The following is a 27,890-nucleotide window of genomic DNA, read 5'->3' as shown; positions in this document are numbered from 1 at the left end:
AATGAAATTTTATTTATAAAAAGAGGAGAAAAATCTGTCCAATGAAAGTTACAACATGGCTTTGTGTAGAAAAGGCCTGCTTAAATGAGATTATGTGTCTCTAATCACTTCCCAGTTGGTATTTTGTTTTAAAAAAACTAAGCTGTATTGATAAAGTGATTATTTTGACCATAGAGGCGTTCATCAAAGCAAACATTTTTCAGTGCTGCCATTCCAACTTCAGTCTGTCACAGGCACAGAAATGGGAACCTGGAGTAAAGAAGGAGAGACAGTCTGTTCTTCAAAACTTTCCACCCATACCCACCCCCTTCTCTTTTTCTGAGTGGGATGGCTCTCTTCAGAGAGAGAGAGAGAGATTGCAAAGGAGAATTAGAGGGAAAGCAAGGAATTGAAAGGAAGCTTCCTATGTGCACCATCTAACCAGAGACAGAAACAGCTAAGGTTGTGTATGAAATCAGGGGGACATCATGAGCTCTATTTTTCTGTTTTTCTGCAGCCAGAGAGAGATGTTATGTGGTTACTTATTCTACATATTCTTAGCTCTTGAAGTGAATGGTGAGTATGCTTACTATTTTCTGTGTTGAAATAGATAGGTGGGAAACGCCAATATTTCTTTTTGTTAGCCTGTGTGATTTGAAACAACAACCACACACACAAATTGCAATAATTCTCTGATGAATTCCTGATGTTTTGAGAGAGTAACATTTCAGATGTCTTAGAAATGCAAATCTTAGATGTGTTTGACAGTTGTTACACTCTAGCATGCCAATGCATAGCATCTTTTTAATGATCTGTGAGTGTACACTCAGCTCAGAATTCAAAAATCCCTGCTCTGATCTTAAATACAGCTTCATACTGACTGTGTAGCTGCATTCAGATTTGGGGGCTCTCCTTGAACTGTTAAATAGTACACTGTGGTACCTTTTGACTGGTTTGGTATTTAACCCTTTGCTTTTTTGAACTTTTTCATTGGCTGATTTTTTAATATTTTGTGTCTCAAAGTAATGTGTTGAAGCTTGCCATGGGATTTTTAAAAGCCCACTATTCTATCATGAGAAGTCATCGCAAATGGGAAAACAGGCAGAGTTTCTCATTGATCACTTTTGTGTAGCTTCATTGTCTTAAATTATGCTAGCAGGAAGGGTGCTTTACAGGTCCTCTGATGTACCTGTAATTGCTTTGGAGATTTGTGGGACAATTGTACTGCATGATAATATTAACTCCAGCTTATGTTTGGTATAGCAAATAACTGGTAAGTGTGATTGCAAGTGCATGTGGCTGAGACAGTATATCAAATTCTATAATACTCAGGTTTGCTTTTGAACAATATATTTTATTTCAGTTTTCCTAATGATAGATAGATAGATAGATAGATAGATAGATAGATAGATAGATAGATAGATAGATAGATAGATAGATAGATAGATAGATAGATAGATAGATAGATAGATAGATAGATAGATAGATAGATAGATAGATAGATAGATAGATAGATACTAATTTATAACTATGGTTGAAACACATATCTACTGGGGGGAAAGGATCCCTGCCCTAAACAGAAATTATGGTACAATGTAATGCAAAACAAGTTAGAAAGAACATTTTTTTCCAATGGTCCTTTGAAATTTTCTAAGTGACCTATGCCATCCATTCACTTGCTCAAAGGCACAGGTTGGATCCAAAAGTTCTCTTCCTCCAACACAAGGTCCATTACAGAAAGGTTCTAGTCATGATGAAGGAAGCCTTTGGATTCAACCCAGTGCTTCCCCAAAGACATCTACATAATCTTGTACACCATGACTATGATCCCTTAGATCCCTTGTCCTCTCATAAGGTGCACCAGTTGCTCCTCTCAGAATAGAAACCCACAGAGAAAAATATAGCCCATGGCCATTCATACTATAGTGTGACACAAGCAGAGAGGAGCAACTGGTACACCTTATGAGAGGACAAGGGATCTAAGGGATCATAGTCATGCTGTACAAGATTATGTAGATGTCTTTGGGGAAGCACTGGGATTCGATCCAAAGGTTTCCTTCATCACCACAGGAACCTTTCTGTAATGGACCTTGTGTAGGCACTGGTTTCTATTCTGTTGGGAATTACTGGTTATGAAGGAATGTGCAAAAGCTTGGACCTAAATTCTCTCTTTGTACATATCCAAAATGAGTAGACATTAGACAATATTACCTAATAAAGCTGAGGGGGGGAATAAAATTGTAACCCTCCCCCTCAAAAAAAAATCAGGATAGATGTTTTCTGATTTATGTCAGATTGTCATATTGAATGTGAATAAAGCATAACTTGGGTTTATTATTCAATACTTAAGAGAGCGTAATTCAAATACAAGGAGTACAGACCTCACTGTGACATTAATTTCACTGGTTTTCTGTTACAATCCTTGCATTGTCAAATATGTGTCAAATATGGAATCACACAATTCTACAGCAAGGTTGCTCTATCAGACCACTTCTCTTAAAGGATGGGACTTGAGAAATTTACGAGATGTTTTTGAGTTGGAAATGGCTAAACATGCCTTACATTTGTTTGTGTGTTTTAGTGCTGGGCTGAAACTTGCTTCACAGATTCATAGGTCCATGTATACTCTTCCAAATTGGGGATCTATTTTCTGCAGTCTTCAGAAGAAGGGAGAATTTCTTAGAAATTTGTGGAGGGGCTGTGCTTAACTTAGATCACATCCATACCATACGTTTAAAGCACTATTATATCACTTTAAAAAGCATGGCTTCCCTAAAGGATCCTGGGAACTGTAGTTTGTTAAGGATGCTGAGAATTGTTAGAGGGACCCTTATGCCCCTCACAGAGTGGTTTTACCAATCTGTCTTCCCAGGGAACTCTGGAAACAGTAGTTCTGTCGGGGGAATAGAGGTCTCCTAACAACTCTCAAAGACCCTCCATGGCACAGAGTGGTAAGCAGCGGCAATGCAGCCGAAGCTCTGCTCAAGGCCGGAGTTTGATTCCAACAGAAGGAGGAAGTCGAATCTCCGGTAAAAGGGGTCGAGGTCCACTCAGCCTTCCATCCATCCGTGGTCGGTAAAATGAGTACCCGGCATATGCTGGGGGGTAAAGAAAGGCCAGGGAAGGAACTGGCAATCCTACCCCATATATACGGTCTGCCTAGTAAACGTTGCAAGACGTCACCCTAAGAGTCGGAAACGACTCGCACTATAAGTGTGGGGACACCTTTACCTTTAACAACTCTCAGCACCCTTTACAAACTACAGCTCCCAGGATTCTTTGGGGAACCCATGACTGTTAAAGTGGCATAATAGTGTTTAAAATAGTGTTTTGTTTTAATGTTTTTAATGATGTTTTGTTTTAATATATTTTAATGCCTGTTTTTATGATGTTTTATAGTGTTTTTAGTATTCTTGTTTGCCACTCTGGGCTCCTGCTGGGAGGAAGGTCGGGATATAAATTTAAATAATAATAATATATGGTGCAGATGTGGCCTTATTTACTGTACAAGGTGGCTGAGGGGTTCTTTATTGTTCTTAGCACATTTAAGTAGATGTGTTGTGAGAGCATGCAGCACCCTCATGCAGTAAAATAAAGTAGGTGCAGCCTTTCCCCCACATTAAAAATAGGAAAACATTTAATTGAACTTCACTCACATCCTGCTCTCTTCAAGGACATGCTTGATTCACCCACACCCAGCCCTCAAATGGTAAAAAAAGGGAGGGTATTGAAGGTTCGGCCCAGCACTAATTTATTTAGTATAACCTGCCCTTCATTGCAATAATCTCAGGGTAGGGTACTGTAAAATCCAATTTTAAACACAACAACACAATGTTAATGCAGCATCTAAAACAATAAATTCAGTCAACTACCTTAAACTGCAGAGTGGACACTGAGCTAACGATTAATAAGCCGCAAATGCCTGAGAAAATGACAGCATATTAACTTGGCACTGAAACATGAAAATTGTACCTCAGAGAGGAGGTCATTCCATAATTGGGGAGCCACCACTGAGAAAAACTATGCTTCTTTACTTTGATTCTTTGTTGTGAATATGGAATGTGCCTAGGTGCTCTGTTAGGCCCCATCCACACTATGCATTTAAAGCAATAGCATCACAGTTTAAACAGTCCTGGCAACTGTACTTTGTTTAAGAATGCTGAGATTGCTTGACCCCTATTCCTCCCACAGTGCTACAGTTTTCTCCTAGGTCTCTGAGTGATTCACCCCAATCTCCTGGTTTCTGGTTGGTGGGGGCACAACAACGGGTCCAGATCTCCCTTCCCCAGAGAGATTTAGGCCCAGTGATGCACCCCCCCCAGCTTCAGAGCCAGTTGCATTCAATGGGTGAGCTGGCTGGAGGGCCCAACAATGGGTCCAAATCTCCCCTGGGGAGATTTAGGCCTGTTGATGTGCCCCTGACCTCGAAGCCTGCTGCATTTGATCAGAGGGGCAAGAGGAACTTTGAACCATCAAATGCAACTGGTCCAAGGCTGGGGGTGTGACAGCAGGCAAAAATCTCCATTTAGATTTTAGGCCCATTGACACACCCTCTGGCTTTGGAAGTGGCTGAATCCCATTGGGGGTGAGGAGAAGGAGGAAGTTCCTCCTCATTCCCTGATGGGATGCAGATGGCTCCAGGAATGGCCCCTGAACATCACTAGGGTCTGCCCTGTGACATCACTAAGGCCCACTCTGAAATCTCAGTGTTTGGAATGCTTTTGACCTGGCAACCCTGTTTAACAATCAATCCCTCTTTGGGAATTGTAGTTCTGTAAGGGCAATAGGGGTTGACTAAGCTCTCAGAACCCTTTACAGACTACAGTTAACAGGATTCTTTTTTTTTTTTTCAATAATTTTTATTCAGATTTTCATAAAACATACAAGACAAAATCATAAAACATTCAAAGACAAAAAACAAAATCAAAAATAGTTAAAGAAAAAGAAAAAAAGAAAAAAAAAAACAAAAATAAAAAATAAAGAGTAAAATATTGACTTCCCATTTGTCAAAGATCAAATCAGTTATAAGTCTATAATATATAACAATCCTGTCTCTTAAGTCATATTATAAAATCACTTTCCTCCAATAGTTATCTTACTTAATCATCAAATCTCATAAACATTACTTTATTCTTTCCACAAAAAGTCAAAGAGAGGTTTCAATTCTTTAAGAAATATATCTATCAATTTTTTTTTCCAGATAAGCATATCGATTAATCCATCTCATTACTAATTATGATAATCTTATTGTCATAACCATAGTCAAAATAAACATTTCAATTAATCCATCACATCAGAATCTGTTAGGTTCAGTAATTTCAGTAGCCATTGTTCTATTATCCCTATTAGTTCCATTTTCCATCTTCCATCTTCAGTAGTCTTGTTAAGTCCAATAATTTCAGTATCCAATCTTCCATTATCAGTATTCCATAATAATCTTGCTGTCAAAGCCATAGTCATATAGTAAGAGTCTGATGGGAATTACCTCTATCCCAAATATTTTCTTGCCATCCATTCTGAATAGGTTGCTGAAATACTGCTGTAAAATCATATCTCTGTTCTTTTTTTCAAAATACACTGGGTCATCTCTTGAAAGTTTTTCCATTGTCACATGGCTGCAGTTAATTCCATAGATTTTCTCTATATTGGGCTCCATCACATCATTCCAGTCCAGAAGATTATCCATGCCATTGATAACTTTATCTCTAGAATCTTCATTAATTTCTTCAGAGATAACATTGAGTTCCAAACAATAGATTTTATTTCTAAAGTCCATAGACTCCAAATCTTGTTCCTGTTCCACGTTTGTTCCAATCTCCGGGATCTCCTCTCTCACAGGGACCCCTGTTCCAGTCTCCAGGGTCTCCTCTCTCACAGGGACCCCTGTTCCAGTCTCCAGGGTATCCTCTCTCACAAGGACCCCTATGTCTTTAATCTCCTGTGTCTCCAAACAATAAATTTTGTTTCTAAAGTCCATAGACTCCAAATCTTTTTCCTGTTCCACGTTTGTTCCAATCTCCGGGGTCTCCTCTCTCACAGGGACCCCTTCCAGGGTCACCTCTCTCACAGGGACCCCTATATCTTTAATCTCCTGCTTCATTTTACTCAATTCAATTTTCAGCTCCTTACAACCCTGTCGCAGGTTTTGTTTCGTTATCTCAATCTCATCCATTATTTTCTGAAACATAGTTATTTCCAGCTTCTCAGCCACTTTCTTAATTGCCATTTTAAAAAAAAATATAGGAAAACCACTTCTTATTTCAGCAACAATTGGGTTAATACTCCAAACTTGGTGACATCACAGTATAAACAGAGCAGACAGCCTTATCTCTCCATGCTTAAGTAAACAAAATGCAGTTCCCAGGATCGAAACAATTAATGGCGGTCGTCAGAAAACAGATTCGTCAAAATAAAATAGACCAAAAAGAGAGTAGTCTCAGACAATATAATATTCTTCAAAATAAAAATCTGGAATAGAAATCCCTCTTCTGTGTATATCTTTAGAATGCAAATCCAGGACAGCTTTTTGCAACAAAAACAGAGATAAGCTATTAATTAGTGAGTAGCAGAGAGAAGTTATGGCTCCCCAGTGAGATGTCAAAAACCGATCAATCTGGCAAATCTCTTTTAAACAGCAACAATTTAAGTCAAGTAAAAGAAAAATATAGAAAGAAGGGTGCTTGCCTGTTAGTGCGTTCTCTCTTAGAAGATAAGATGAACGTTCGCTTTTCCAGATAGAGCTTGTTGTTAAAAATCCGTCCCACCTTCGTCGGCTGGACCTCGTCCCATAAATTAATGAGATCTGGTCGTCCCAACAAAAATAGGCTTTGAGGTTAATCTCTTCGTTTCTCCCTACCCGGGAGAAGTTTAATCAGTCAAAAAAAGAAAAAATCTGACTGATATATCTGAATAAGCTTCTTTTGAGGCAGGAGCCCGTCTCAAAAGCAGGCACAGGCTAAGTCACCCTTCCCGGAAGTCACAGTTAACAGGATTCTTCAGGAGAAGCCATGATTCTTTAAAGTGGTATGATACTGCTTTAAATGTATAGTGCAGATGGGACATCTGCCCCCTTTGCAACCCTGAACCCTTGAAATGGCAGTGGAACCTTTCAGGTATAACATCTATCACCAGATGCTGTGAAAAGTAATTTGCTTAAAAAATCTTAATACTCTACTTTTTTGGTAGCTCCTTCCTTTTCTGTTTAAATACTATGTGAACTCTTATTTCTTTTGAAATAAATTCAGGGGATTGTATCCAAATGTTCCCTTACTTTGTTGGGAGGAAAATTTCTTCCATCAGAGGCAACTCTAATCAATGAATCCAACCCATGTTTCTTTTTAACTGCAATGATGTGCTTTGATTGACCTACCTATGGCAACAGCGTTGGTTTATGCTTGTCTAAGTTCCCATGCAAACTGACTTCTAGTTAATATTGAACTTCTTTTTATAAGAGGATTTAAAGTATTCTCAAGACAGCCCAATGAAAAATGAAGGTTTTGTTCATGTTTACTTTTGGGAGAAATGAGCTGGGGTACAAGGTCAAAAACCTGCTTTCTGTCACAGTTTGCTTTTCATATTCTCTGTCTTGTCCAGACAATTTTACCCTTCAGCAATTTCCAGTATTGTTTTAGATGACTCAGCAAGCACATTTTTACCTTTACCAAATCTTGTTTTAGATTCTAAAGCTCCACAGAAGTTATCATTATTATAAAAGCGCCAACATGGATCAGAGTCACTTGTAAAGCTGATAGCTGAACGAAAAGGCTACAACTAGAGTGATATTAAAAGAAAAAGAAGGAAATTTAGCGTCTGTGCATGGAAATATACAGAAAGGTTCTGTTCCCTTAGGAAACGCATTTTTACTAAGGCAGGGATAAATTCTCCCCCCCTTTCCCAAAAACATTACCACCCTGCAAAAATGGGCTAGTTTTCTGCTGCTTTCTTGGATGTGAGGGGAGAAATTTCTCCAAAATTTTTAGGAGATAGTTATGTCTCCCAGATTGGGAACTAAGACAGAAAGGGGGGAGACTTGCGAAAGCCTCTTCCAAGTCTCATCCTCTTCCTTTAATCCCCCAATCTCAGAGAATTAAAAGGAAAGCACGGGAGACTTGGAAAAGGCTTTGAGCAAACAGGAGCGCAGGAGCTGTCTTAAAGCCTTTGCAAAAGGTTCTTTGAAGTAGATCATGTGACTGAACTGCTTCAAAAGACGCTTTTGCAGAGCACTTTAATCTCTGTTTAGCTGGCAAGTGGGGATTAAATCCTGCTGCTTTGGCTGCACAATCTTGTTCCCTGCTGAAAACAGGATCACAGAGACAAAGCAAGATTAAACCCCACCTCCTGCCCATCACAGATGTCACTAGTGATGCCAGCTGCTGGGCGGGTGGGCATAGTTTGGGGGAAATGGCCTCATGGACCAATGTAGACCCCCTGGGGGCCATGATTGGCCTGGAGGCTGGAGGCTCCCCACCCCTGCTATGGAGAGAATGGCATACTGCATTCTATCAGCCACACTTCCTGGAATATCCTGTGAGCAACACAACATGACGTGAAAGATACTGCACTGGTTTACTTCCATTCTATTTATGAACAGTGTTTTGTTTAAAAGTGTGCCAGAAGCAGAGAGAGAAGCAAAGCCATTTCCTACTGATTGCGGAAATACAAGCAAGAGTTGTGTCCCAGCTGTTTATTTCAAAAGTCAAAATCTTATTCCTGTGGTTTCCACCAGAACTATACCTCTGGAACAAAATAAAACAGTGACTACTAAAGTTGTGAATAAACACAATTGTAGAAAGAATACAAGGCATTACAAGAATAAACATCTCAAAGCCTACAGTCAACTATGGCTATAGTTGGATACTTCTGAACAGAATTGATTCAGCTAACCATTTTTCACTCATTAGTGCCACGTCTGCACCATACATTTAAAGCACTATTGTTCCACTTTAAACAGTCATGGCTTCCTCCAAAGAATCCTGGGATCTGCAGTTTGTGAAGGGTGCTGAGAGTTGTTAGGAGACCCCTGTGCTCCTCACAGAGCTACAGCAATCAATCCTTCTTCCTAGGGGACTCCGGAAACTGTAGCTCTGTTAGGGGAATTGGGGTCTCCTAACAACTCTCAGCACAGCTCCCACAATTCTTTGGAGGAAGCCATGACTAGTGGTAGTGCTTTAAATGTACAGTGTGAAAGTAACCTCAGTCACTCACACATTCAGCTGGCTGTGGACTATCTTTGTGCAGTAGAAGGGTGGGCAGGGGTGATAAGATTTTTTGGGATGCAGTGTACTGTATGTGGATGGAACCCTCTGCCCCATTCACAAAAGAAGACACAAATTTGCATAAAATTTATACATGCTTTGTGTCATATGCACATTTGTATAATCTTTTACAGGTGGGGTGGAACGCCTAAAATTAAATCACAGGCCACATGTGAGTAATAACAGTTCTGATAGACAGAATGTCAACAAGTAAAGCTTTTCTCATAATTGTATTTCAGTACTAGAGAAATCTTAGCTAGTTTAATTTTTGCTTGCCACACAGCTGTTAAAAGCACAAGAGCCCTTCTCTCTTCCAAAGTGAACCCTAAACCACGCAAAGAATTCAAGTTCCATGAATTGTACATCAGTTATGTTACTTTAGATCTTTCACCAATTGATTTTAAGCTGACAAAACAACATTCAGTGCAAGATCAGGCATGGTATGTCAGATGAGGGTGTATCAAAAGAGTTTTAAGATTTACAGCCCATGCTTGGATAAATACAAGATTAAATTGTTAAAAAGCAAACAGTATATTCTAAGAGCTTTTGTTGTGGTTATTTATTAATTGTACCTTATAATAACTACATCAGTGTTACCAGCACAGGGCAGCTACACACATACCCACACTTTTTGGGGGGAGGAGTAAAAAGAGTTTGAGCCTTTGATAAGAATATACCCATTTTAATGTTTATTATGATTATGAAGTAACAATACCCCTAAGATCTAGACATTGCACATTAAGAGTGCCTGAGAGAAGGAAACAGATGGCCATTTTTGTACCATAAATGTGAAAAATTAAATGTCTATTTCCCTATTATTCCATATTTCCTTTATAAATGTAATGCTGTAATTGCCCTTGCACAGTGAGGCCAAATGTTTGCATATCAAGGCTGTTCCCAGAAGTGACATGCAGAACAGTTGCCTTTATTGCATCTGTTCTGCGTGTCATTCATGTGATCGGAGAGAACTACAACAGAACCTGCTGGCAGATATAGATGGCTAGAAGCATTGTAAGCTGCTATGATGGCATGCCTGAACTTCTGAGAAATTACCAAGTTAAAGTGCATCTGAAGAAACCTCAGTCATGTCTTAAGTAGAGCAATACCATTTGAAGAAACAGTCAAATAGTGAAAGATCCACAGAAAAATAGGCCTTTTTAAAATGCACCTTTCACTTGTCTTCTGTATTATCATATTGTTAAAATTGTGTTTCCATAAACTCTGGTGGTCAGAAATATCAGTAGATAATTCTTACGGCATGCTTCAACTGTCATAAAGAAGCTTTCATAATGAAAGCCTGGGAATCAATAAACCAATGAATGAATAAGCCAATGAGTGATTGATGGCACATTATTGATGCATCTTCAAATCTGTCAACTCTTCATTCTACATATGGCTTGCAATCCCAGTGATGATGGTTAGCTGTTCCCTTAGAACTTCCGCTGCTATTCATTTGAGCACAAACATTGCACATTTGTGAGAGAAAATGGAAGAATGTGCTCATCGAAGAATGCTGTGTGATCGCAGATAGGATTGTTTAATGCAGAAATTGTGTTGAAAACAGGAGTCTGGGCAGAGGGAAATAAACCGGTGGGACTTGATTGAATGAAGCCAATTGTCATAATGATTTGGACCATGGAAGGGGTCCTGTAAATTATATTTAATTAGTGTGTCTCCAGACTGTCAGTATTTTGTGGGAGGGATTGAAGAGCATGCCAGAAGTTTAGGTTTGTCCAATTAAAGTAGATTAAAGTGCTCTGTTGCCCTAGTGCAACAAATCCACTTTTTAAAAAAGGACTTTTTGCAGTTTGGAAAATGACAGGGAAATTCACTGAAAACTGTGGGATAAAAAAAGATTAATGGGAAGTTATGTAAACAGCCCACAAGCAAATCAGGATTAGAGATGGGGAGAAATTTGATTCAATTCTTGTTTGAAGCCAAATCTATCAAATTTGCACTTTCTGAAACAATATGAGAACCAAAACGCAGCTGTCCTTCGAAATTCACATTTATCTGAATTTTGCAATGCAGTTCTCCAACTAACCAATGTTTACAAAAAAATGCATATTTTAGGGGAAAGTGTGCATAAAAATGAATATCTTAATGAAAATAACATACAAAAATGCATTATGTTCAGACAATATGCTTGCAAAAATGTGTACATTAGTTAAAACATACAAAAATATGCTTATTAGGATAAATTTTCATTAAAATACTGAAGAATTTTCATGACATTTTTTTTAAAAAAAAAAACAAATTGCTGCAGAACTGTGGAGCACTGAATTCAATACTGGAAAATGAGAAACTAAGAGAATCTAAATTGACAGATCTTTCCATCCCTAATCACGATGAATGCTGGATGAATGCTTGTTGTCATATAACTGCCCCATGAACAAATAATGAACACTCAGAGAACAGCAGACATAGTCTAACCACCGCATAGGATTTGTGCAGGTGAAACTGGATGAAAGCTTAATAAGCAGATCATCTGGAGGAGCACATAATGACGTGTCCATCACTTTGATGTGCTGCTTCAGGGAAGCCAGGCTGTGCCCAGTGAACTAAGAAAGGAGACAAGGCTCTTGTCAGTGTCACAAGTTACAACTGACAATGAGCCTGAAAGGAAATGGAGGCCTCAACTTCTTGCTGATCAGTAGTGTTGCTACTGCAGATTAAGCTGGGGGCAGTGTGTCTCTCCCTCTCTTTATCCTGTAGTTGTAGCACTATCAAGAACCCTGATTGCATCCCTTGGTCACACTTGGGTTTCTGATGTGGGCCTGCCTTCTAAAGGTCAGGAGACAGCAGCACCCTATAATCCAATGTGACCAGGGAACTGGCTCTTATTTATATAGGATGGAAATAATAAGAAGAACCGGAAGTAAGAGGAGATGGTCATGGAAGAGCAACATTGTACAGGGACATTACCTCTAAATTACTAATCATTTGGTTGAACTAAAGTGTTGAAGAAGGTGGCATTTACACAGTAATTTTCTTGAGCACTGTATTTTTATAAAAGATGAGAATTAAAAATGCTAGCTAAAAGCAAACTTTTGCTCCTTAATTTTTCATCTTCCCTTTCAGCAAATGTTATAACTTCACAGACAAGGCACAGATGACATTGCTCTGTAAATGTTTGCCCTCACTTCTGTTTATGACCTTAACAAAAGTTCCTCATTCATTTTTTTTTCTTGGTTTCATTTCTTGATGGCTTAAGTCGGCTGGGTTTTTTTAATGTAGACTTTGAAGCCTATGTCCTTATATAGGTTGCAGGTCTCAAATTACTCATTCAAAGATGATCCCTTTTTACTTATATTAAAGGAATCCAGAATAAATGGTTTGAAAATTATGGTTGTCATGTTCACAAGTAATACCACTATTGGAAGCATTTCTCAACAACACATTCACATTATTTAAATCTTGATTCATCTTCACACATTTCTGTTCAGGACCAACTGAGTGGACAAGCACAAAAGGGAGGAAAATGAGGTAAACAGGCAGAGAGGTAGGGTGAGAATGTGCAGGCACTGGGGAGGAGCCAAATGACTTTTGCTGCCAACATGGTCAGACTGAAGAACAGGAACAGGCCTAAACATTGATATTAAAATGCAAGTGTCAACCCACTGTGATGCAGCTCTGAAAATGCAAAACCCATGCTGTGCCTCTGAATACCAGCTGCTGGGAACAGCAGCAAGAGACAGGCATTACTCTCATATCCTGCTTGTGGGGTTCCCAAAGGCATCTGGTTGGCCACTGATGGACTAGATAGAGCTTTGTTCTGATCCAGCAGGGTTCTTACCATCTTACATTTTTATAGAGATGGATGGCTCCCCAGGGTCATTTGACTTCCTGACAAAGGTGTGCCTAGAACATTTTGCTGCCTTGCCTGAAATACCTGCTATTCCTTCCTCTGAACAGCATTTGATGTTGTCATGAGTAGGAAACTAGCAGCTGTACAGTGTAGATTTGTTCTAAGTTAGTAAAATATGTTGGATTTCTCAATAGAAGTCAAGCAGGAAGATTATATAGGAAAGAACAATGTGTTCAGTTATGACCCCATGTGAATCAGAGTTTCATGCATTACTGAGACAACATGGGGTCTAATCACAGGGGAGAGGGTAGCCTCCATTGATTCTGATGTTGCACACACAGACATTCACATTTTGCTTTTGCATATGTATTATACACACACACAAACAAAAAATGTGTGTATGTTATATTAACATTCCAAATTCTAGAAATTCAGATGTGCATCCAAATTAACCTTAAGCACATTAACTGTTGGAAGCAAATTCCATTGGTTACTTTCCGTTAAACTTATTTTTTTTATAAAAATGTTTGTTAAGACTGCAGTCATTACAAATATTAGATAGAAAATTAATACAACTGGCACAGAATTATAATTAACCCAAAGTACCATATACTACTGTTTTGGTAATAATATGTGACACTCCTAACTCAATGCATTTGAACAGTTCAACAAAGAAACCTAAAATTTAAAGTAAGGCCTAGTCTCTTTCTGGTGTTTATTTTAAATAGCTCTTCATGCTACTTCAAGAACTGAAGATTTTGGATTTGGTATTGCATGTCCTCTTGGCTATTTCCCTTGTGGGAATTTCACAAAATGTTTGCCTCAGCTCCTTCACTGCAATGGGATAGATGACTGTGGGAATCAAGCAGATGAAGATAACTGCGGTAAGTTAACTACTGTTCCATGCTGTCTCTCACTATGGTTACTTAACAAAGCCTTTAGCACTTCATCACATTTTCAAGATGCTGTTTAGATGGAAAACTTGTTGTTTTTTTTTAAAAAATAGCTAAGTATCTTTTAAAAACATTCTGTTAGCCTCAGTCTGGTATAAGACGTTTGATTAGTAAGACTCTAAAATCAACTCATTAGCTATTTGATAAGAAGAAGAGCAGACTGCTTTTGTTTGTCTTGAACCTTACTCTCTTTATCATACAATGTGATTTATTATATGGAAAAGACGGTCATGAATACTTCACCATTGTCACTAATGTCAATAATACAGGAGAGATATCAATGAATAGGAATGATAATACCAATTTTTCCAACTACTCATATAAGTATTTATCCTATATTAGTAAGATATTGTAATATATGTAAAGCACACTGTTCTCTGTAATAATAAATGATACTCTAGTTAAGGGAACTTTGATGATTAAAACAGTGGGTATCATGTTTGTTAATAAAAATCATATTAAGGCTGGAATCCACACTTACTAGGCTTTAATGGATATAGAGGGACTGTCAAATAATCCTAGTCAATTACATGATAAATTGCATTGACTTCACAGGTACTTATGTCTGAATCAGTGCAAGACCATGACCGTTGTAGGCAGCCTTCTGTCCCATTGGTAATTACTGTTTTCAAATGTTGAGCGCCATCAGAAGTACCTTACTCATGAGAGATTCAAATAATGTGGTGCAATTATTGCAGAGATCCTGTGGTTTTGTGGATATACCTGGAAGACTGCTTTAAAAAGATAATGTGAAGAAGTCAATACTCTGACTAAAAATGGAGCATAGTATTCAGTGCTAGTCCTACTCAGAGTAAACCCACAGAAGTTAATAGAAATGACTAACTTAGGTTCATTAATTTCGCTAGGTCTACTCTGAGTAGGACTTGGTGGCATACAATCCAAAAAGCTGTATTGTAAAGAATGTAACACTCTGTATTACATTTAAAAACATAAAAATATAGGACAACACTCATAGGTTTTGGGGGATAAATTGTCTAAAGCTCAAGAAAGTCTCTGTCATATTAATTTGAGTATATTAATTTCAGCTGTAATGCATGTTTAAGAAGTTGCAGTTTTTCTGTGAATTCAACCTGAAACTGTTACTCTCTTCTGTAGGTAAAGTATTGAGAAGATTAATTACAAATGGCTTAAAGTTATAAAAACGTATCACTTTATTTCTGTGATGCATGTTTATTGATGTGACAATGATAAATTATGAAAGCATTTTTCTAAACAGGAAAACGAATATTAGATGTTCTTGGTGTGAATAACATATTTAAAGTTATTTAAAAATGAATGATGCCAATAATTTCACACTCATTCTTCCTTGTTGAAAGTACCTCTAGTTCTCCAGTCACAGACATGTATACCCAAGTATCTGCTTCCCATATCAATGTAATATCATGGGACATGATTCAGACCTTGGTCCTTTGGTCAGGTATGCTAATGAATAGCAGAGTCCAGTCCATATCCAATTCAGAAGAAATTTGTATAATATGAGAGAGTATGGCTTACAACACTAGGTACATGAAACTTTGAATATTGCTCAAAAACTAGAAGGGAAAAGTCAAATTTCAGGGAAATTTCAGTTCGTAATTTGAGGTCTTTCTTAATTAAAGCAATCCATATAGAGGTTAGGTCCTGATTGGTTAGCTGATGTCATCAATTTCAGGAGGATCATATTGTCAAATTGGAGATTGGATCCTCGCTGATGTTTAGTTTTAGGTGTCAAGTACAAATTTTGGGATCCCAATTTTGTTTGGGAAATCCAGCCTTGAATATTAAGTTTTAAATATTCAGTAGCCGAATGCAGAATGAAAGAATTTTTTAATTGAGAAGGTTTAATTCAATAGCAAGTGTTATGTAAAACACACCATTAAATATACTAGCAAATATACAAACTCATGAGTTTTTTGGGCTGGCTCTACTATTAAGCAGAGTAATAGGTGGCTTGAAGCTGGAGGCAGCAGCGATAGCTCCCTGACTGTTCCTTCGAAGACCCCTAACCATATTTGTGTTGGAAGACAGGACTGTATGCACTATGTAGCCTGTCCTGCATCCTCTAAAACTAGGTTGTTGCCCCCATTGTTATTATTGATATATTATTCAACTGCCAGTCTGGGTGACTTCTGTACATGGAATGGGGGGGGCACCATGGTCTCAGGCAACAAAATGCTTGGGCGAGCCCTGGCACGGGCGGTGGGGAAGACATCTAGCTGCAATCATTGTTATCTGCAAAAAGAAAAGGACTGTTTCCCATGGGAAGCAGAATATTTATTTAAAAGCAAATTAGTGACTGTTGTCCTTTTGACTAGAACCTCACTTACTGAGCTATGTAAGAAAACTGTCAGGAATCTAAATATAGCCCTATTCAGGTGTTCTTAAATTGTGCTCATGGAGTTATAAGCATGCGTTTATCCTGCCCTCTCTGCTCCAACCTTCCTGTGTTAAATGAGAAAGTCTGAACAAGGACTGTAAATGCATTCAGCTAACAATAGTTAACATCCTCTCCACAGTTGGGAACTGCAGAATCAGAGTTGCTGATGTGGGGAGGCTACTGGAAGATCAGGGACTCAACGCATGCCATTCTCAGTGGCCTTTGATTTTCCCCCACACCATAGCCTCAGTTCCCATTCTCTTATTATATATTTTGGCTGCTCCCATCACAAAGGGCTTCTCCCCAATCTGAACAGCAACAGAAGCCTTGGGAAAAGTTTAGAGACACAAAATGGCCTAAATTGTTTGAGAACAATCTCAGTGATTACACACATGGCTACCATCCCATTTTCATTGCAATTCCTCAAAACTGCTTCTTGGCAGAGAGCAGCTGTTTCTGGAAGAGTGCACGCTCACCCCTTTGAATAATTGTGGCATAGCTGAGGCACACAGCTAGATCAAGAACGAGGAAAATACAAATGGCTTTCTGTAGGGCAGTGTGTCTAGATTTTTAACTGTGTATAAACTGTGTATTTGTGTCTAATAAATAGTAAATCCATAGCTGAAACTGCTGATGAAACTGTTAACAAAACAATTTTTAAAAAGTTCCAGATGATGTTATTTATTTTGACAATGATACCCTAAAGGACCTTCATTCCCACCATTCGTTCATTTGCTTTTACAGCAGGGTTAGCCAACAAAGTGCCCCCACAACCCCCCAATGTATTTTGACTACAGTTCTCATCATTCTTGACAATTGGCCATGCTTGCTGGGACAGATGGAGTTGGGGTTTAATAGCAGCTACAAGGCACTACATAAACCTGTTTTATGGTCTGTTCTCAAACTCTTAAGTGGTCCATTCATTTCCCCTAAAACTGTGGGGGTGGGAGGGTTTTTTTTTAGAGGACTTTATTGTGCAAGTGTAAGAAGTCTGTGTTTTATAGTCCTGTGCTGCCATAACTCCTCCTATGTCTCATCTTAAGACAGAACTACACGTTGTGATAGACTCTTCATAATAGTGGCAGGTATTAAACCAGCATCCTTTTTTCATTATTAAAAGCTTGGGCAAATAAAATCATTTTAATCTGCCACCTGGTTTAGAACCATCTTTCACATTTTGCACCACTAATGTGGAATTGACAAACCTCCATAGTAAGTTACTGAGATTTGTGGAGTCTTTTTATAAGAACTCTGTTAATTGCCTGTTCAGCTATGTCTGACAGCAGTCACTGGGCCTATGTCTCCTCTCCCGATAACGGCTTAGATATAGGGCTGAGCCAAAATGCTCTCCCTTCTTGAGAGGATGGGCAAAGTGTTAAGAGCTGCTTTGGGGAAGGGGGCACTTACCTTTCCAGCTTTAAACAGGGAATAAAACTATCCCCTAAGAGACTAGCAACATAGAAGATGCCTTATACCAAGTCAGACCATTGGTTCATCTAGCTCAATAAGGTCGACACTAACTGCGACCAGCTCTCCAGGGTTTCAGACAGGGATCTCTCCCAGCCCTACCCGGAAATGCCAGAGATTGAACCTGGGCCCGGAAGCTGCAGCTAGTGCAAAATGCAGCAGGCTGACTGCTCACTGGGGTGGAATATTGCCATGTTACCGTGCTGTTGAAAGAATTGCACTAGCTGTCAATTAGCTACCAGGCTATGTTCAAGATGCTGGTATTGCTGTATAAAGTCTTATACTGCTTGGGACCAGGATACCATCTCACCCCTTGAATACCCAAACGAGCACAGCACCCTGCAGATCTCATCAGGAGGTCCATTTAGCATGTTGTAGGAACCAGGCCTTTTGTGTGGTGACACCTACCTTTGGGAACTCCCTCCCATTGTATACCAGACAAACGCAATCTCTGCCTTTCCTTTTCCAGCAAGCCTTTTAAGCTGAAATGCTGTCTGTATCTGTATTGAATTTGAACGTTTTTATATTTGTGTTAATTGTTGATGTTGTTATTGATGTTTTTATGATGTTAATTGTATATTTCATGGGAAGGAATTAATTAATTAATCAATTACAATAGATTAGAAAGCTACCCAAATGTGGTGAAAACAAGAGTATGTTGCCCTATATCAAGTAAATGCCTGTTTGTGGAAAAGGAACAAAGCAAGCTTCTAGAGTTGGGTTTTGTTGTACTTTTGACAATTAAAATGCATCACTGCCCCTGTATTTCCAGTGATCTTTGTCAAGAGAATTTCTCATTCATATCTTTTTCTCTCCATGCCTTCTGTCTTTTGGATGGTATTTTTTTAAACACTGTTAGCTTAACTGTGCATACGGATGTAAGAAGGCATCAGATTCTGTTCTGGACTGTTGTTTGTCACATGCAGAGCTGTTTCCATTCTGTTGCAGTTCGGCTTCCAACAAAAACTACTTTATTAATCTTGCTGTCTGCTGCTGTGGAATAATTACATAACTAATTGTACATACATACACCATAACATAACTAGGTTGTTATTACGTTATTCCACACCATTCATTTTGCAAATGAAACACAATGCAAATGGGGAGGGGAAAATGTAATCAATTATGTATCAACTGTAAACTGAAAACAACAGCAACGAATACCAATCATATTTGCTGGATTGATTTCTGTTTCAGACATGGTTCAAATAAGTGAACACTGGCAATTTCTGCTCTCAGTTCTGCTTCTGTCAGAATTTTTTGACATTCCTAACAGTGCACAACACCTAGAATATTTTCGGTGAGTTTATAAATATTAAACAATGACTATGTTAATATTTCTTCCATTATTAGGTGATAATAGTGGATGGTCTCAGCAGCTGGATGCAATTTATGATAAAAGAATGTCCCGATATGCCTCTCAGTTGGAAACTGATGAATGCTGTAAGTAGAAATGAATAAATTGCTCTCTTTGTTTTACTTTTCTGTTTTAGTTAGAGTTGTGTTCTGTACCGAGCCAGCAATAAAGATGTTTGTTTGCCTGTAGTAAGAAGTAAGAATTGGTTGATTCTACAGCTACTATGATGAGTAGAGCAGGTTTGGGTGCTTATTGCTAAAGGGCAAAATGAAGAGATACATTTTCAGATCTCTTTACGTTATCTACCTTAAGTTTCCCTTTGCTCTTTTAAAGAACTCATACTCACAATCATAGTGGCTATTTTTTCTTTTTCTTGGGTATTTGATGGCAAACTGTGAAAACAACCCTAGAGGAATAGAAACACTGCTGTGCACACTACAGTTAGACTGTAACTCAGCCTAATTTCTGATTTTCCCAATGTGTGCAGCTCAGCATGAGGCCTTTTCAGGGTTTCTGGGCAGAAAACTCAGCCCAGTAACCTGTAAAAAGAAATCCAATTGCTTTCCACAATTAGTTTCCAATTGCTTAGTTAGTCTTTTATATAGCAACCAGTTAAAAAGTTTTCCCATGATTGTCCCACATGAAGGAAAATCTAAAGGTCAGGAACAAGACTTAGAAGGAGGGACCCTCAAGGAGGAATTAACACTTTTTGGTACTTGTTCACTGTCTCCTTAACATCCTTCTTATGAAACAAAAAAAATATGCCAGTCATTTAATTCCTGTTGTTCGTGCTAATTTTCAGTTAACCTGACCTATATGTAGCCCATTATGGAAGTTAACACACTCTCACCCTGGAGGAGGAGAAGGAGGGAAGGCCTTTCCCTTCCCCTGGCCTTGCCCTCACATCCTCTCCACCAGTGGGGGGAGGGGAGAGATTGCCTGGTGCTATATACCTCCCCCCCAAAAAAATGCCCCACCTAGAAATGTGGCTCCCCCACATAACAAGGAAGGCTGACTACAGGGTTGGGAACAATCATAGGACCTTCTTAGCTGTGCCTGCCCATAACCTAGTCTTGGAACCTGTGGCTTTTTTAAACATTAGGTAATATTTCCATTGTGGTATTATATGGAAGCCAGACTCACCACTGTGTAGAAAATCCTTTAGGATCCATTATTCAGCCAATACATAATCTGCATCAGGAGAAAATGTAATGAAAAGCAATTCATTAGAACACGTAGAAAAACAGAAGACATGGATGATACTAATAATTATTAAAGAACATTGGCATCCAAAGGGGGAGAGAGAGAGTACATCACTACAGCCACAGGTACTTCAGACTATGGATTTATATAGAAATGAATGATTCTACTATTCAAGCTATCTCAGCTTGGTGATGTAGTATGATTCTACTGTACTAAACCAGGGGTGAGGAATTTGTGGTCCTCCAAATGTTGTTGGGCTATACATTTCATCATCCCTGGCCATTCACTGGACTGGGCTGCTGGGATTTAGAGCCCAACACCATCTGGAGGGCCACCGGTTTCCCATTCCTGTACTAACCAATGAATTGTTTATAACCATCTCTGTTTTCTCTCCACATCATCATCTATGCCATTATCTTTGTCCAGTGATTGACTCTGTGCCAACAGAATGCTTGTGCCGTGGGTTAGAGCTTGACTGTGATGATGCCGGTTTGCACATTGTTCCATCAGTCTCTTCAAATGTAACTATGATGTAAGTAAAGAAGAAGTGACTTTTGCATAAAGCCTTGGATCTCTGTTCTGCAGATGGCAGAGTTATTAGAGATAGGTTACAACTGGTGCGTAGCCCCCAAGCAGTAATAATTTGGTGGAGGCCCTTCTGACCAGCATGCCATACAAAAATGCTTCTAGGCAGCTTTCTGAGAACCAGCTTAAAGGTGGGTGTGAACAGAAACTCTAGAATGCTGTTATCGCTTTCAGATAAGATTCTTATTTGGAGCACACAGAGCACTGACACCTGCCATTTTGGAAAAAAGAATAATAGACATCAATGCTCCAGTGAGAAACTGGATTTTTTTTAAATTTTTTTAAAAGATTTTGTTTTGAAGCTGTCACTGGCACATGACTGCAAAAGCATTTCACTGGGTTTGTTTGCTGTTATCCCTATAGGAGTCCTAGCAGTGACATGATGGAAGAGGGATGAGTGGTGAAGTCAATTCAGGCAGTGGTAGGTGGCCGCTAATTGAACAGAAGCCACCCATTTTACATTTCATACTTTGTTTTCCTGCCTGGAGGTGAAGCCAGGAAAGCAGAAGTGTTAAGAATGGTATTAGATAATTATACCACATTTATTTCTTTATTAATTTTATGTCCCAACCTTGTCTCAGAAGGAGCCCAAGGAAAAATAAAAACACTAAATACACTCTAAAACATCTTAAAAACAAAAGACTTTAAAACATCTTAAAACAAAACATCTTTAAAAACATCCTTTTGAAAAAGTAGCTTTAAAAAGATCTTAAAAAGCAATTCCAACATAGACAGACTGGGATAAGGTCTCTTCTTTAAAAGCTTGTTGAAAGAGGAAGGTCTTCAGTTGGCGCCGAAAAGATAACAGAGATGGCAACTGTCTAATATTTAAGGGGACGGCCACAGGTTCCCCATCTGTGCTATAGGCTTGCAAAACATTTAAAAGGTTTTTGTGGGGGCTCCTAAAATAATGAAAGAATTCAGTGGGTGGGAGAAAAAAATAAAAGTTTCTCAAGTATTGCTCCAAGGTGAATGTCATCCTGCCTAAGGCAAATAGAAATACTTCTTCACACAGCAAATTGTTAAACTATGGAATTTGATGCTATGTGATATGGTCATGATCACCAACTTAGATGGCTTTAAAAGACATTTTAGGCAAATCATGGTGGATAAGGATATCATTGCTACTACAGTCCCCAGGCTCAGAGAATGGATGTTTTCCCTGTGGCGGACGAAAGGTAAAATAATTGATCAAATGTTGTATAAAACATTGAATGCATCTGGGAGCAACTCAGTAGGCATATATAGGTTTGTGCTGTAAGTCAACAATCAACTGAAGGCGATTTCATCCATTCAAGGGAAGTAACAGCACTACATTAAGAATCAACCTGAGAATTGTAAAAATGGTTTATGAGACTTAATCACTGTGAAAATGTGCCATTAAAATGATCCTGGAAGGTTTTGTTTGTGTGGGTGGGGTATTGCATGTAACCAAGGATGCAGCCTGCAGATGTTTATCTAGGACTTGATATGTCCTTTTTGCAAGAAACTGGGTTCACTTTTTAATGCCCCCTTCTTAATGCAGGATCTACTGAAGACCTTTTTCCAATCACAGAAGAGTAATTGTCTCATATAAGCACAATTAAGAGATGCTATAAGAAAATCTCTTGCTGAGTTCTTTGAACAACATATTTGCTATATTGTGAGGCCCTCTTTTTATTTATTTATTTATTTAATTACATTTCTAGACCGCCCTATAGCAGAAAGCTCTCAGGGCAGTGTACAACAAATAAAATCACAATTAAAATATGAGCAAGTGTGAAAAATATAGTACAATTATAAAAACATTAAACATGATAAAAATCTGAAATAGAATTGCCATTGAGTTTATAAATTAAGATCCATATTAGGTTTAAAATATTAAATTTAAAATGTTTAAAATGCCTGGGCGAAAAGGTAGGTTTTTACCTGGCGCCGAAAAGATAACAGAGAAGGCGCCAGGCGTATCTCATCTGGGAGGGCATTCCATAGTTCGGGGGCCACCACCGAGAAGGCCCTAGATCTAGTTGTTGATCTCCGGGCCTCTTTATGAGTTGGGACCCGGAGAAGGGCCTTCGACGTCGAGCGTAGTGAACGGGTAGGTACATTGCGAGAGAGGCGTTCCACCAGGTATTGCGGTCCGATGCCGTTTAGGGCTTTATAGGTAAGAACCAACACTTTGAATCTGGCCCGGAAACATATCGGTAGCCAGTGCAGCTGCTCCAGGACAGGTGTTATATGGTCAAATTTCTTTGTCCCAGTGAGAACTCTGGCCACAGCATTTTGCACTAGCTGAAGTTTCCGAACCGTCTTCACAGGTAGCCCCATGTAGAGTGCATTATAGTAGTCCAATCTAGAGGTTACCATAGCATGGATAACTGAGGCGAGATTCTCCCTGTTCAGATAGGGTCGTAGTTGGGCTACCAGCCGAAGCTGGTAGAATGCATTCCGTGCCACCGAGGTTACCTGAGCCTCAAGTGACAGGAGCGGATCTAATAAGACCCCCAAACTACGTACCTGCTCCTTTAGGGGGAGTGTAACCCCATCTAGGGCAGGTCGAACGTCAACCATCTGGGCAGAGGGCCCTCCCACCAACAGCATCTCAGTCTTGTTAGGATTGAGTTTCAGTTTATTAGCTCTCATCCAGCCCATTATCGCGGCCAGGCAGCGGTCTAGTACATCAACAGCCTCACCTGACGAAGATGAAAAGGAGTAGTAGAGCTGCGTATCATCAGCATATTGCTGGAAACGCACTCCAAAACTCCTGATGACCTCACCCAGCGGCTTCATATAGATATTAAAAAGCATGGGGGACAGAACTGAACCCTGCGGGACCCCATATTGGAGTACCCAGGGACTCGAGTAATGTTCCCCCAGCATCACCTTCTGGAGACGATTCCCGAGATAGGAGCAGAGCCACCGCCAAGCAGTGCCTCCCACTCCTAAATCCGTAAGTCGCTCCAGAAGGATACCATGGTCGATGGTATCAAACGCCGCTGAGAGATCAAGGAGAACCAACAGAGTTACACTCCCTCTGTCTTTCTCCCGACAGAGGTCATCATACAGGGCGACCAAGGCCGTTTCTGTACCAAACCCCGGCCGAAAGCCCGATTGAAATGGGTCCAGATAATCAGTTTCATCCAAGAGAGCCTGGAGTTGGCGAGCGACCACACGCTCTAGGACCTTGCCCAGGAATGGAACATTTGCTACCGGCCTATAGTTGTCCAAATTATCAGGGTCCAAGGAGGGTTTTTTTAGGAGCGGTCTCACCACCGCCTGTTTCAGGCAGGGTGGGACCACTCCCTCTCGTAAAGAGGCATTAATCACCTCCTTGGCCCAGCCGGCTGTTCCATTCCTGCTAGCTTTTATTAGCCATGAGGGGCAAGGATCCAGAGCAGAAGTGGTTGCCCGCACCTGTCCAAGCACCTTGTCCACATCCTTGAGCTGTACCAACTGAAACTCATCCAGTAAAACAGGACAAGACTGTGCTCTGGACACCTCATTAGGATCAACTGCTACAATAATGGAGTCAAGGTCCCGGCGGATGTTCATGATCTTATCACGAAAGTGTCGCGCAAACTCATTACAGCGGGCAATTGATGGTGTTATTGCGTCCTGGGGACCAGAGTGTAAAAGTCCCCGGACAACTTTATAAAGTTCCGCTGGGCGGTTAAGGGATGACTGAATAGAGACAGCAAAGTATTGCTTCTTTGCTGCTCTCACTGCCTTCACATAGAGTTTGGTAGAGACCCTCACAAGTTCATGATTACAGCCGTCAGGAGTTCACCTCCATTTGCACTCAAGCCGTCCCCTTTCTTGCTTCATCACTCTTAGCTCCGGGGTAAACCAGGGAGCCAATTGAGCTCTGCAACGGAGAGGGCGCACCGGGGCGATCGTGTCAACTGCCCGGGCCATTTCCGTATTCCACAGCATGGCCAGGGTTTCGACAGGACTGTCAATTCTATCAGCCAGAAAATTCCCTAGAGCCATCAGAAAACCCTCAGGATTCATTAGTCTCCGGGGACGGACCATCTTAATTGGTCCTCCACCCTTGCAGAGGGGAGAAGACAATGTGAGTCTAAACCTTAATAGGCGGTGATCTGACCATGACAAAGGAATAGATGTAAAATTCCTCACTCTCAGATCACCATCCCCTAATCCAGTGGCGAAAATCAAGTCCAGAGTGTGCCCCAACACATGCGTAGGGCCAGTAGCAAATTGAGACAGCCCCATGGCTGTCATGGAGGTCATGAAGTCCTGAGCTGCTCCAGATAAAGCGGCCTCAGAATGAATGTTGAGATCCCCCAATACCAAAAGTTTGGGGGAATGCAACAATAGATCCGAGACCACCTCTGTCAGCTCAGTTAGGGAGGCTGTTGGGCAGCAGGGTGGACGATACACCAACAGTATTCCCAGTCTGTCTCGCTGACCCAACGTTATGTGCAGACACTCTAGACCATTAGCCACCTGGATAGGGTGCCTAACAAGAGGGATGGAACTTCTATAGACCACAGCGATTCCCCCTCCCCGACCCTCGGATCTACCCAGATGCTGAACCGAATACCCAGGTGGGCACAACTGGGAGAGATTAATACCTCCCAGATCTCGGTAATACATGCCAGATCGGCCGCCTCATCCACAATTAGGTCATGGATGAGGGAGGTTTTATTATTTACCGATCTGGCATTGAAAAGCAGCAACTGGAGAGGCCCTCTGGCGTCTATATTCTTACGTGCAGGAAAACAGTTATATTTGGTTGGGGACTGTACTTTCTCAGAGGACTGTGCCTGCTTTAGTTTAGAAATAAAGAAATAGACATTGGAAGAAATGTAAAAGAGGGAAATGATGAGCAACTCCCCTCCTCATCAGTCAGAGTACCACTGATAGGTGGCCATGGACGAAACTGCAGCTGTTGAAAAAGCAAGCTATTAAATAATGCACATGCACACGTTTGTTTATATATTAATTTGTTTAATCTGATCACTTTTCTCTCACCCTTTCATATTTCTACTCACAAGGCGGCTTACGTTATATTGAACAAGCAATAAAATCAACCCATCTGGAATAATTTTATTTACAGAAATGCCTATCAGTTGCATAAGTTATATCACCTGTATTCATCCTGTGAAGTGGTTTGGTGTATGCTGTTAGTCATTCATCTTTTGTTTCCTTGTTTGTTGCTGTTATAGGTCCCTAAAAGGGAATCTGCTGAAAAAGCTTGTTGCCAATGGTTTCAAAAAATATCAGGATCTTAAATACCTGTAAGACATTGTTTTATCATAAAATATCAATCTATTGCAACATAATTGTTTTGTAATGTAGTAACCAAGGGTGAGTTCACACCTTATATTTCTCATGTGAAGTGACGGTTGAAACTATGGGTTGGTTGCTTACTTGAATATCTGACATGCTGTTGTTATTCATGGATCATTCTATCATCTGCTGGACAATTATCTTCCAGTGGGAGGCAAATTGGGAGGTAATAGCTGTATCAAGTGTTTGCTATCCCTCAAGCTGATTGTGTGAACTCACCCTGGAGCTACAATCCTTTACTCATTTACTTAGGAGCAAGCCACTTCTGAATTACTGAATTACTTCTGAGTAGACATGTATAAGATTGCAGTATAAGGTTGTGCTTCTAAATATCCCATGTACATATAAACCTTACTGAAGTTGATGGAATGTACTCACAGAAATGCAGTTTCAAGATCTGGAGTAGAGAGGCTTCTACATGAACTATAAGTTCATCTGTGGGTTAATGAACTGAACATATTTGTGTAGTTCATGTATAGTAATTGGAGCCTAATCTTTTAATGGTCAACAGTAATCATTCAGATTCTCATTCTCTTATTTGTAGTACGCTTATCCTAATGCAGATCTTACTATCCATCGTATTAGAAAGAAGCACAGTTTAGAACAGAGCAATACAACAAGGAATGGGAGATTTTTCTTACGGATGGGTATTCTTTTTTCTCCAAGACAGTGTTTAAATAAGTTTTAATTTAATAGTGATTCAATTATTTTTTAGAATGTGATTTCTGACCTAACGTATATGTATGGAAATTTAATTCTGTGGAGAGAGAGAAAGAGAATAAACATCTGATGAAGTGGACTCTAGTGCACAAAAGCTTATGCCACAATAGATTTGTTATTCTTTAAAGGGGCATAAAGCTTTTTGTTATTTCAGTTGCAATAGACTAACTTGGGTACCCATCTGAAAATTGGGTGTAGAGTAAAATGCAAGTGCCCTTGATTCTACATTCCTTTTATTTCCCCAAATGTTATACAGTTCAACCATACTTGTATTTTTGCACCCTCTTCTGGTCACAAATTTAAGGACATTTATGAATGTAAATTTTGTAGAAAAATATAGTAATGACATTTAAGGTGGCAGATATCTGAAATGAAGAGCACAATTGTTTGCTTTGGTTTGGTCATCCACTCAGTTTTCTCTTTAAAGCCACTGCCAAGCCTCCAATATTTTAATTATAGGAGGGCTACATTTTTAACATAGTCTTGAAATCCCCAAGATGTTGAGCTAAAAATGTTTAGCATATATCATTCATGCACTGTAAAGAAAAGAATTTGTAAAGAATTTGTAAAGATCTCCGGATGCTGCTTTTAAATGCCAGATCGGTCCATAATAAGACCTCTCTCATCCACGATTTAATTGTGGATGAGGGGGCTGATCTGGCATGTATAACTGAGACCTGGGTGGGTGAACAGGGTGGAGCTAGTCTCTCCCAACTGTGCCCACCTGGGTACTTGGTTCAGCATCAGGGTAGGTCTGAGGGCCGGGGAGGGGGGGTTGCTGTGGTCTATAGGAGTTCCATCTTTCTCTCCAAGCACCCTGTCCATTTAGCTACTGGTCTGGAGTGTTTGCACCTTGTGTTAGGTCAACGGGACAGATTGGGGATTCCGTTGGTGT

General features: G+C 39.8%; 1 protein-coding gene across 3 annotated transcripts in view; it reads left to right on the top strand.

Moving 5' to 3' along the window:
* The first annotated feature begins 366 nt into the window (after positions 1 to 366).
* The window catches only part of RXFP1 (relaxin family peptide receptor 1), a 51,984-nt gene continuing 24,460 nt past the window's right edge, over positions 367 to 27,890 (top strand). For all 3 annotated transcript variants that reach the window (XM_061584465.1, XM_061584464.1, XM_061584466.1), the window contains exons 1-5: positions 367 to 555; positions 13,770 to 13,925; positions 19,192 to 19,281; positions 20,825 to 20,930; positions 26,152 to 26,223. In XM_061584465.1, the coding sequence (XP_061440449.1) occupies positions 468 to 555; positions 13,770 to 13,925; positions 19,192 to 19,281; positions 20,825 to 20,930; positions 26,152 to 26,223 (512 nt within the window). In that variant the 5' untranslated portion in view covers positions 367 to 467. The remainder of the gene's footprint in view (positions 556 to 13,769; positions 13,926 to 19,191; positions 19,282 to 20,824; positions 20,931 to 26,151; positions 26,224 to 27,890) is intronic.

The sequence above is a fragment of the Rhineura floridana genome, chromosome 9, assembly GCF_030035675.1.
Source record: "Rhineura floridana isolate rRhiFlo1 chromosome 9, rRhiFlo1.hap2, whole genome shotgun sequence".
Classification (NCBI taxonomy): domain Eukaryota; kingdom Metazoa; phylum Chordata; class Lepidosauria; order Squamata; family Rhineuridae; genus Rhineura; species Rhineura floridana.
This window is presented reverse-complemented; position numbering and strand designations above follow the sequence as displayed.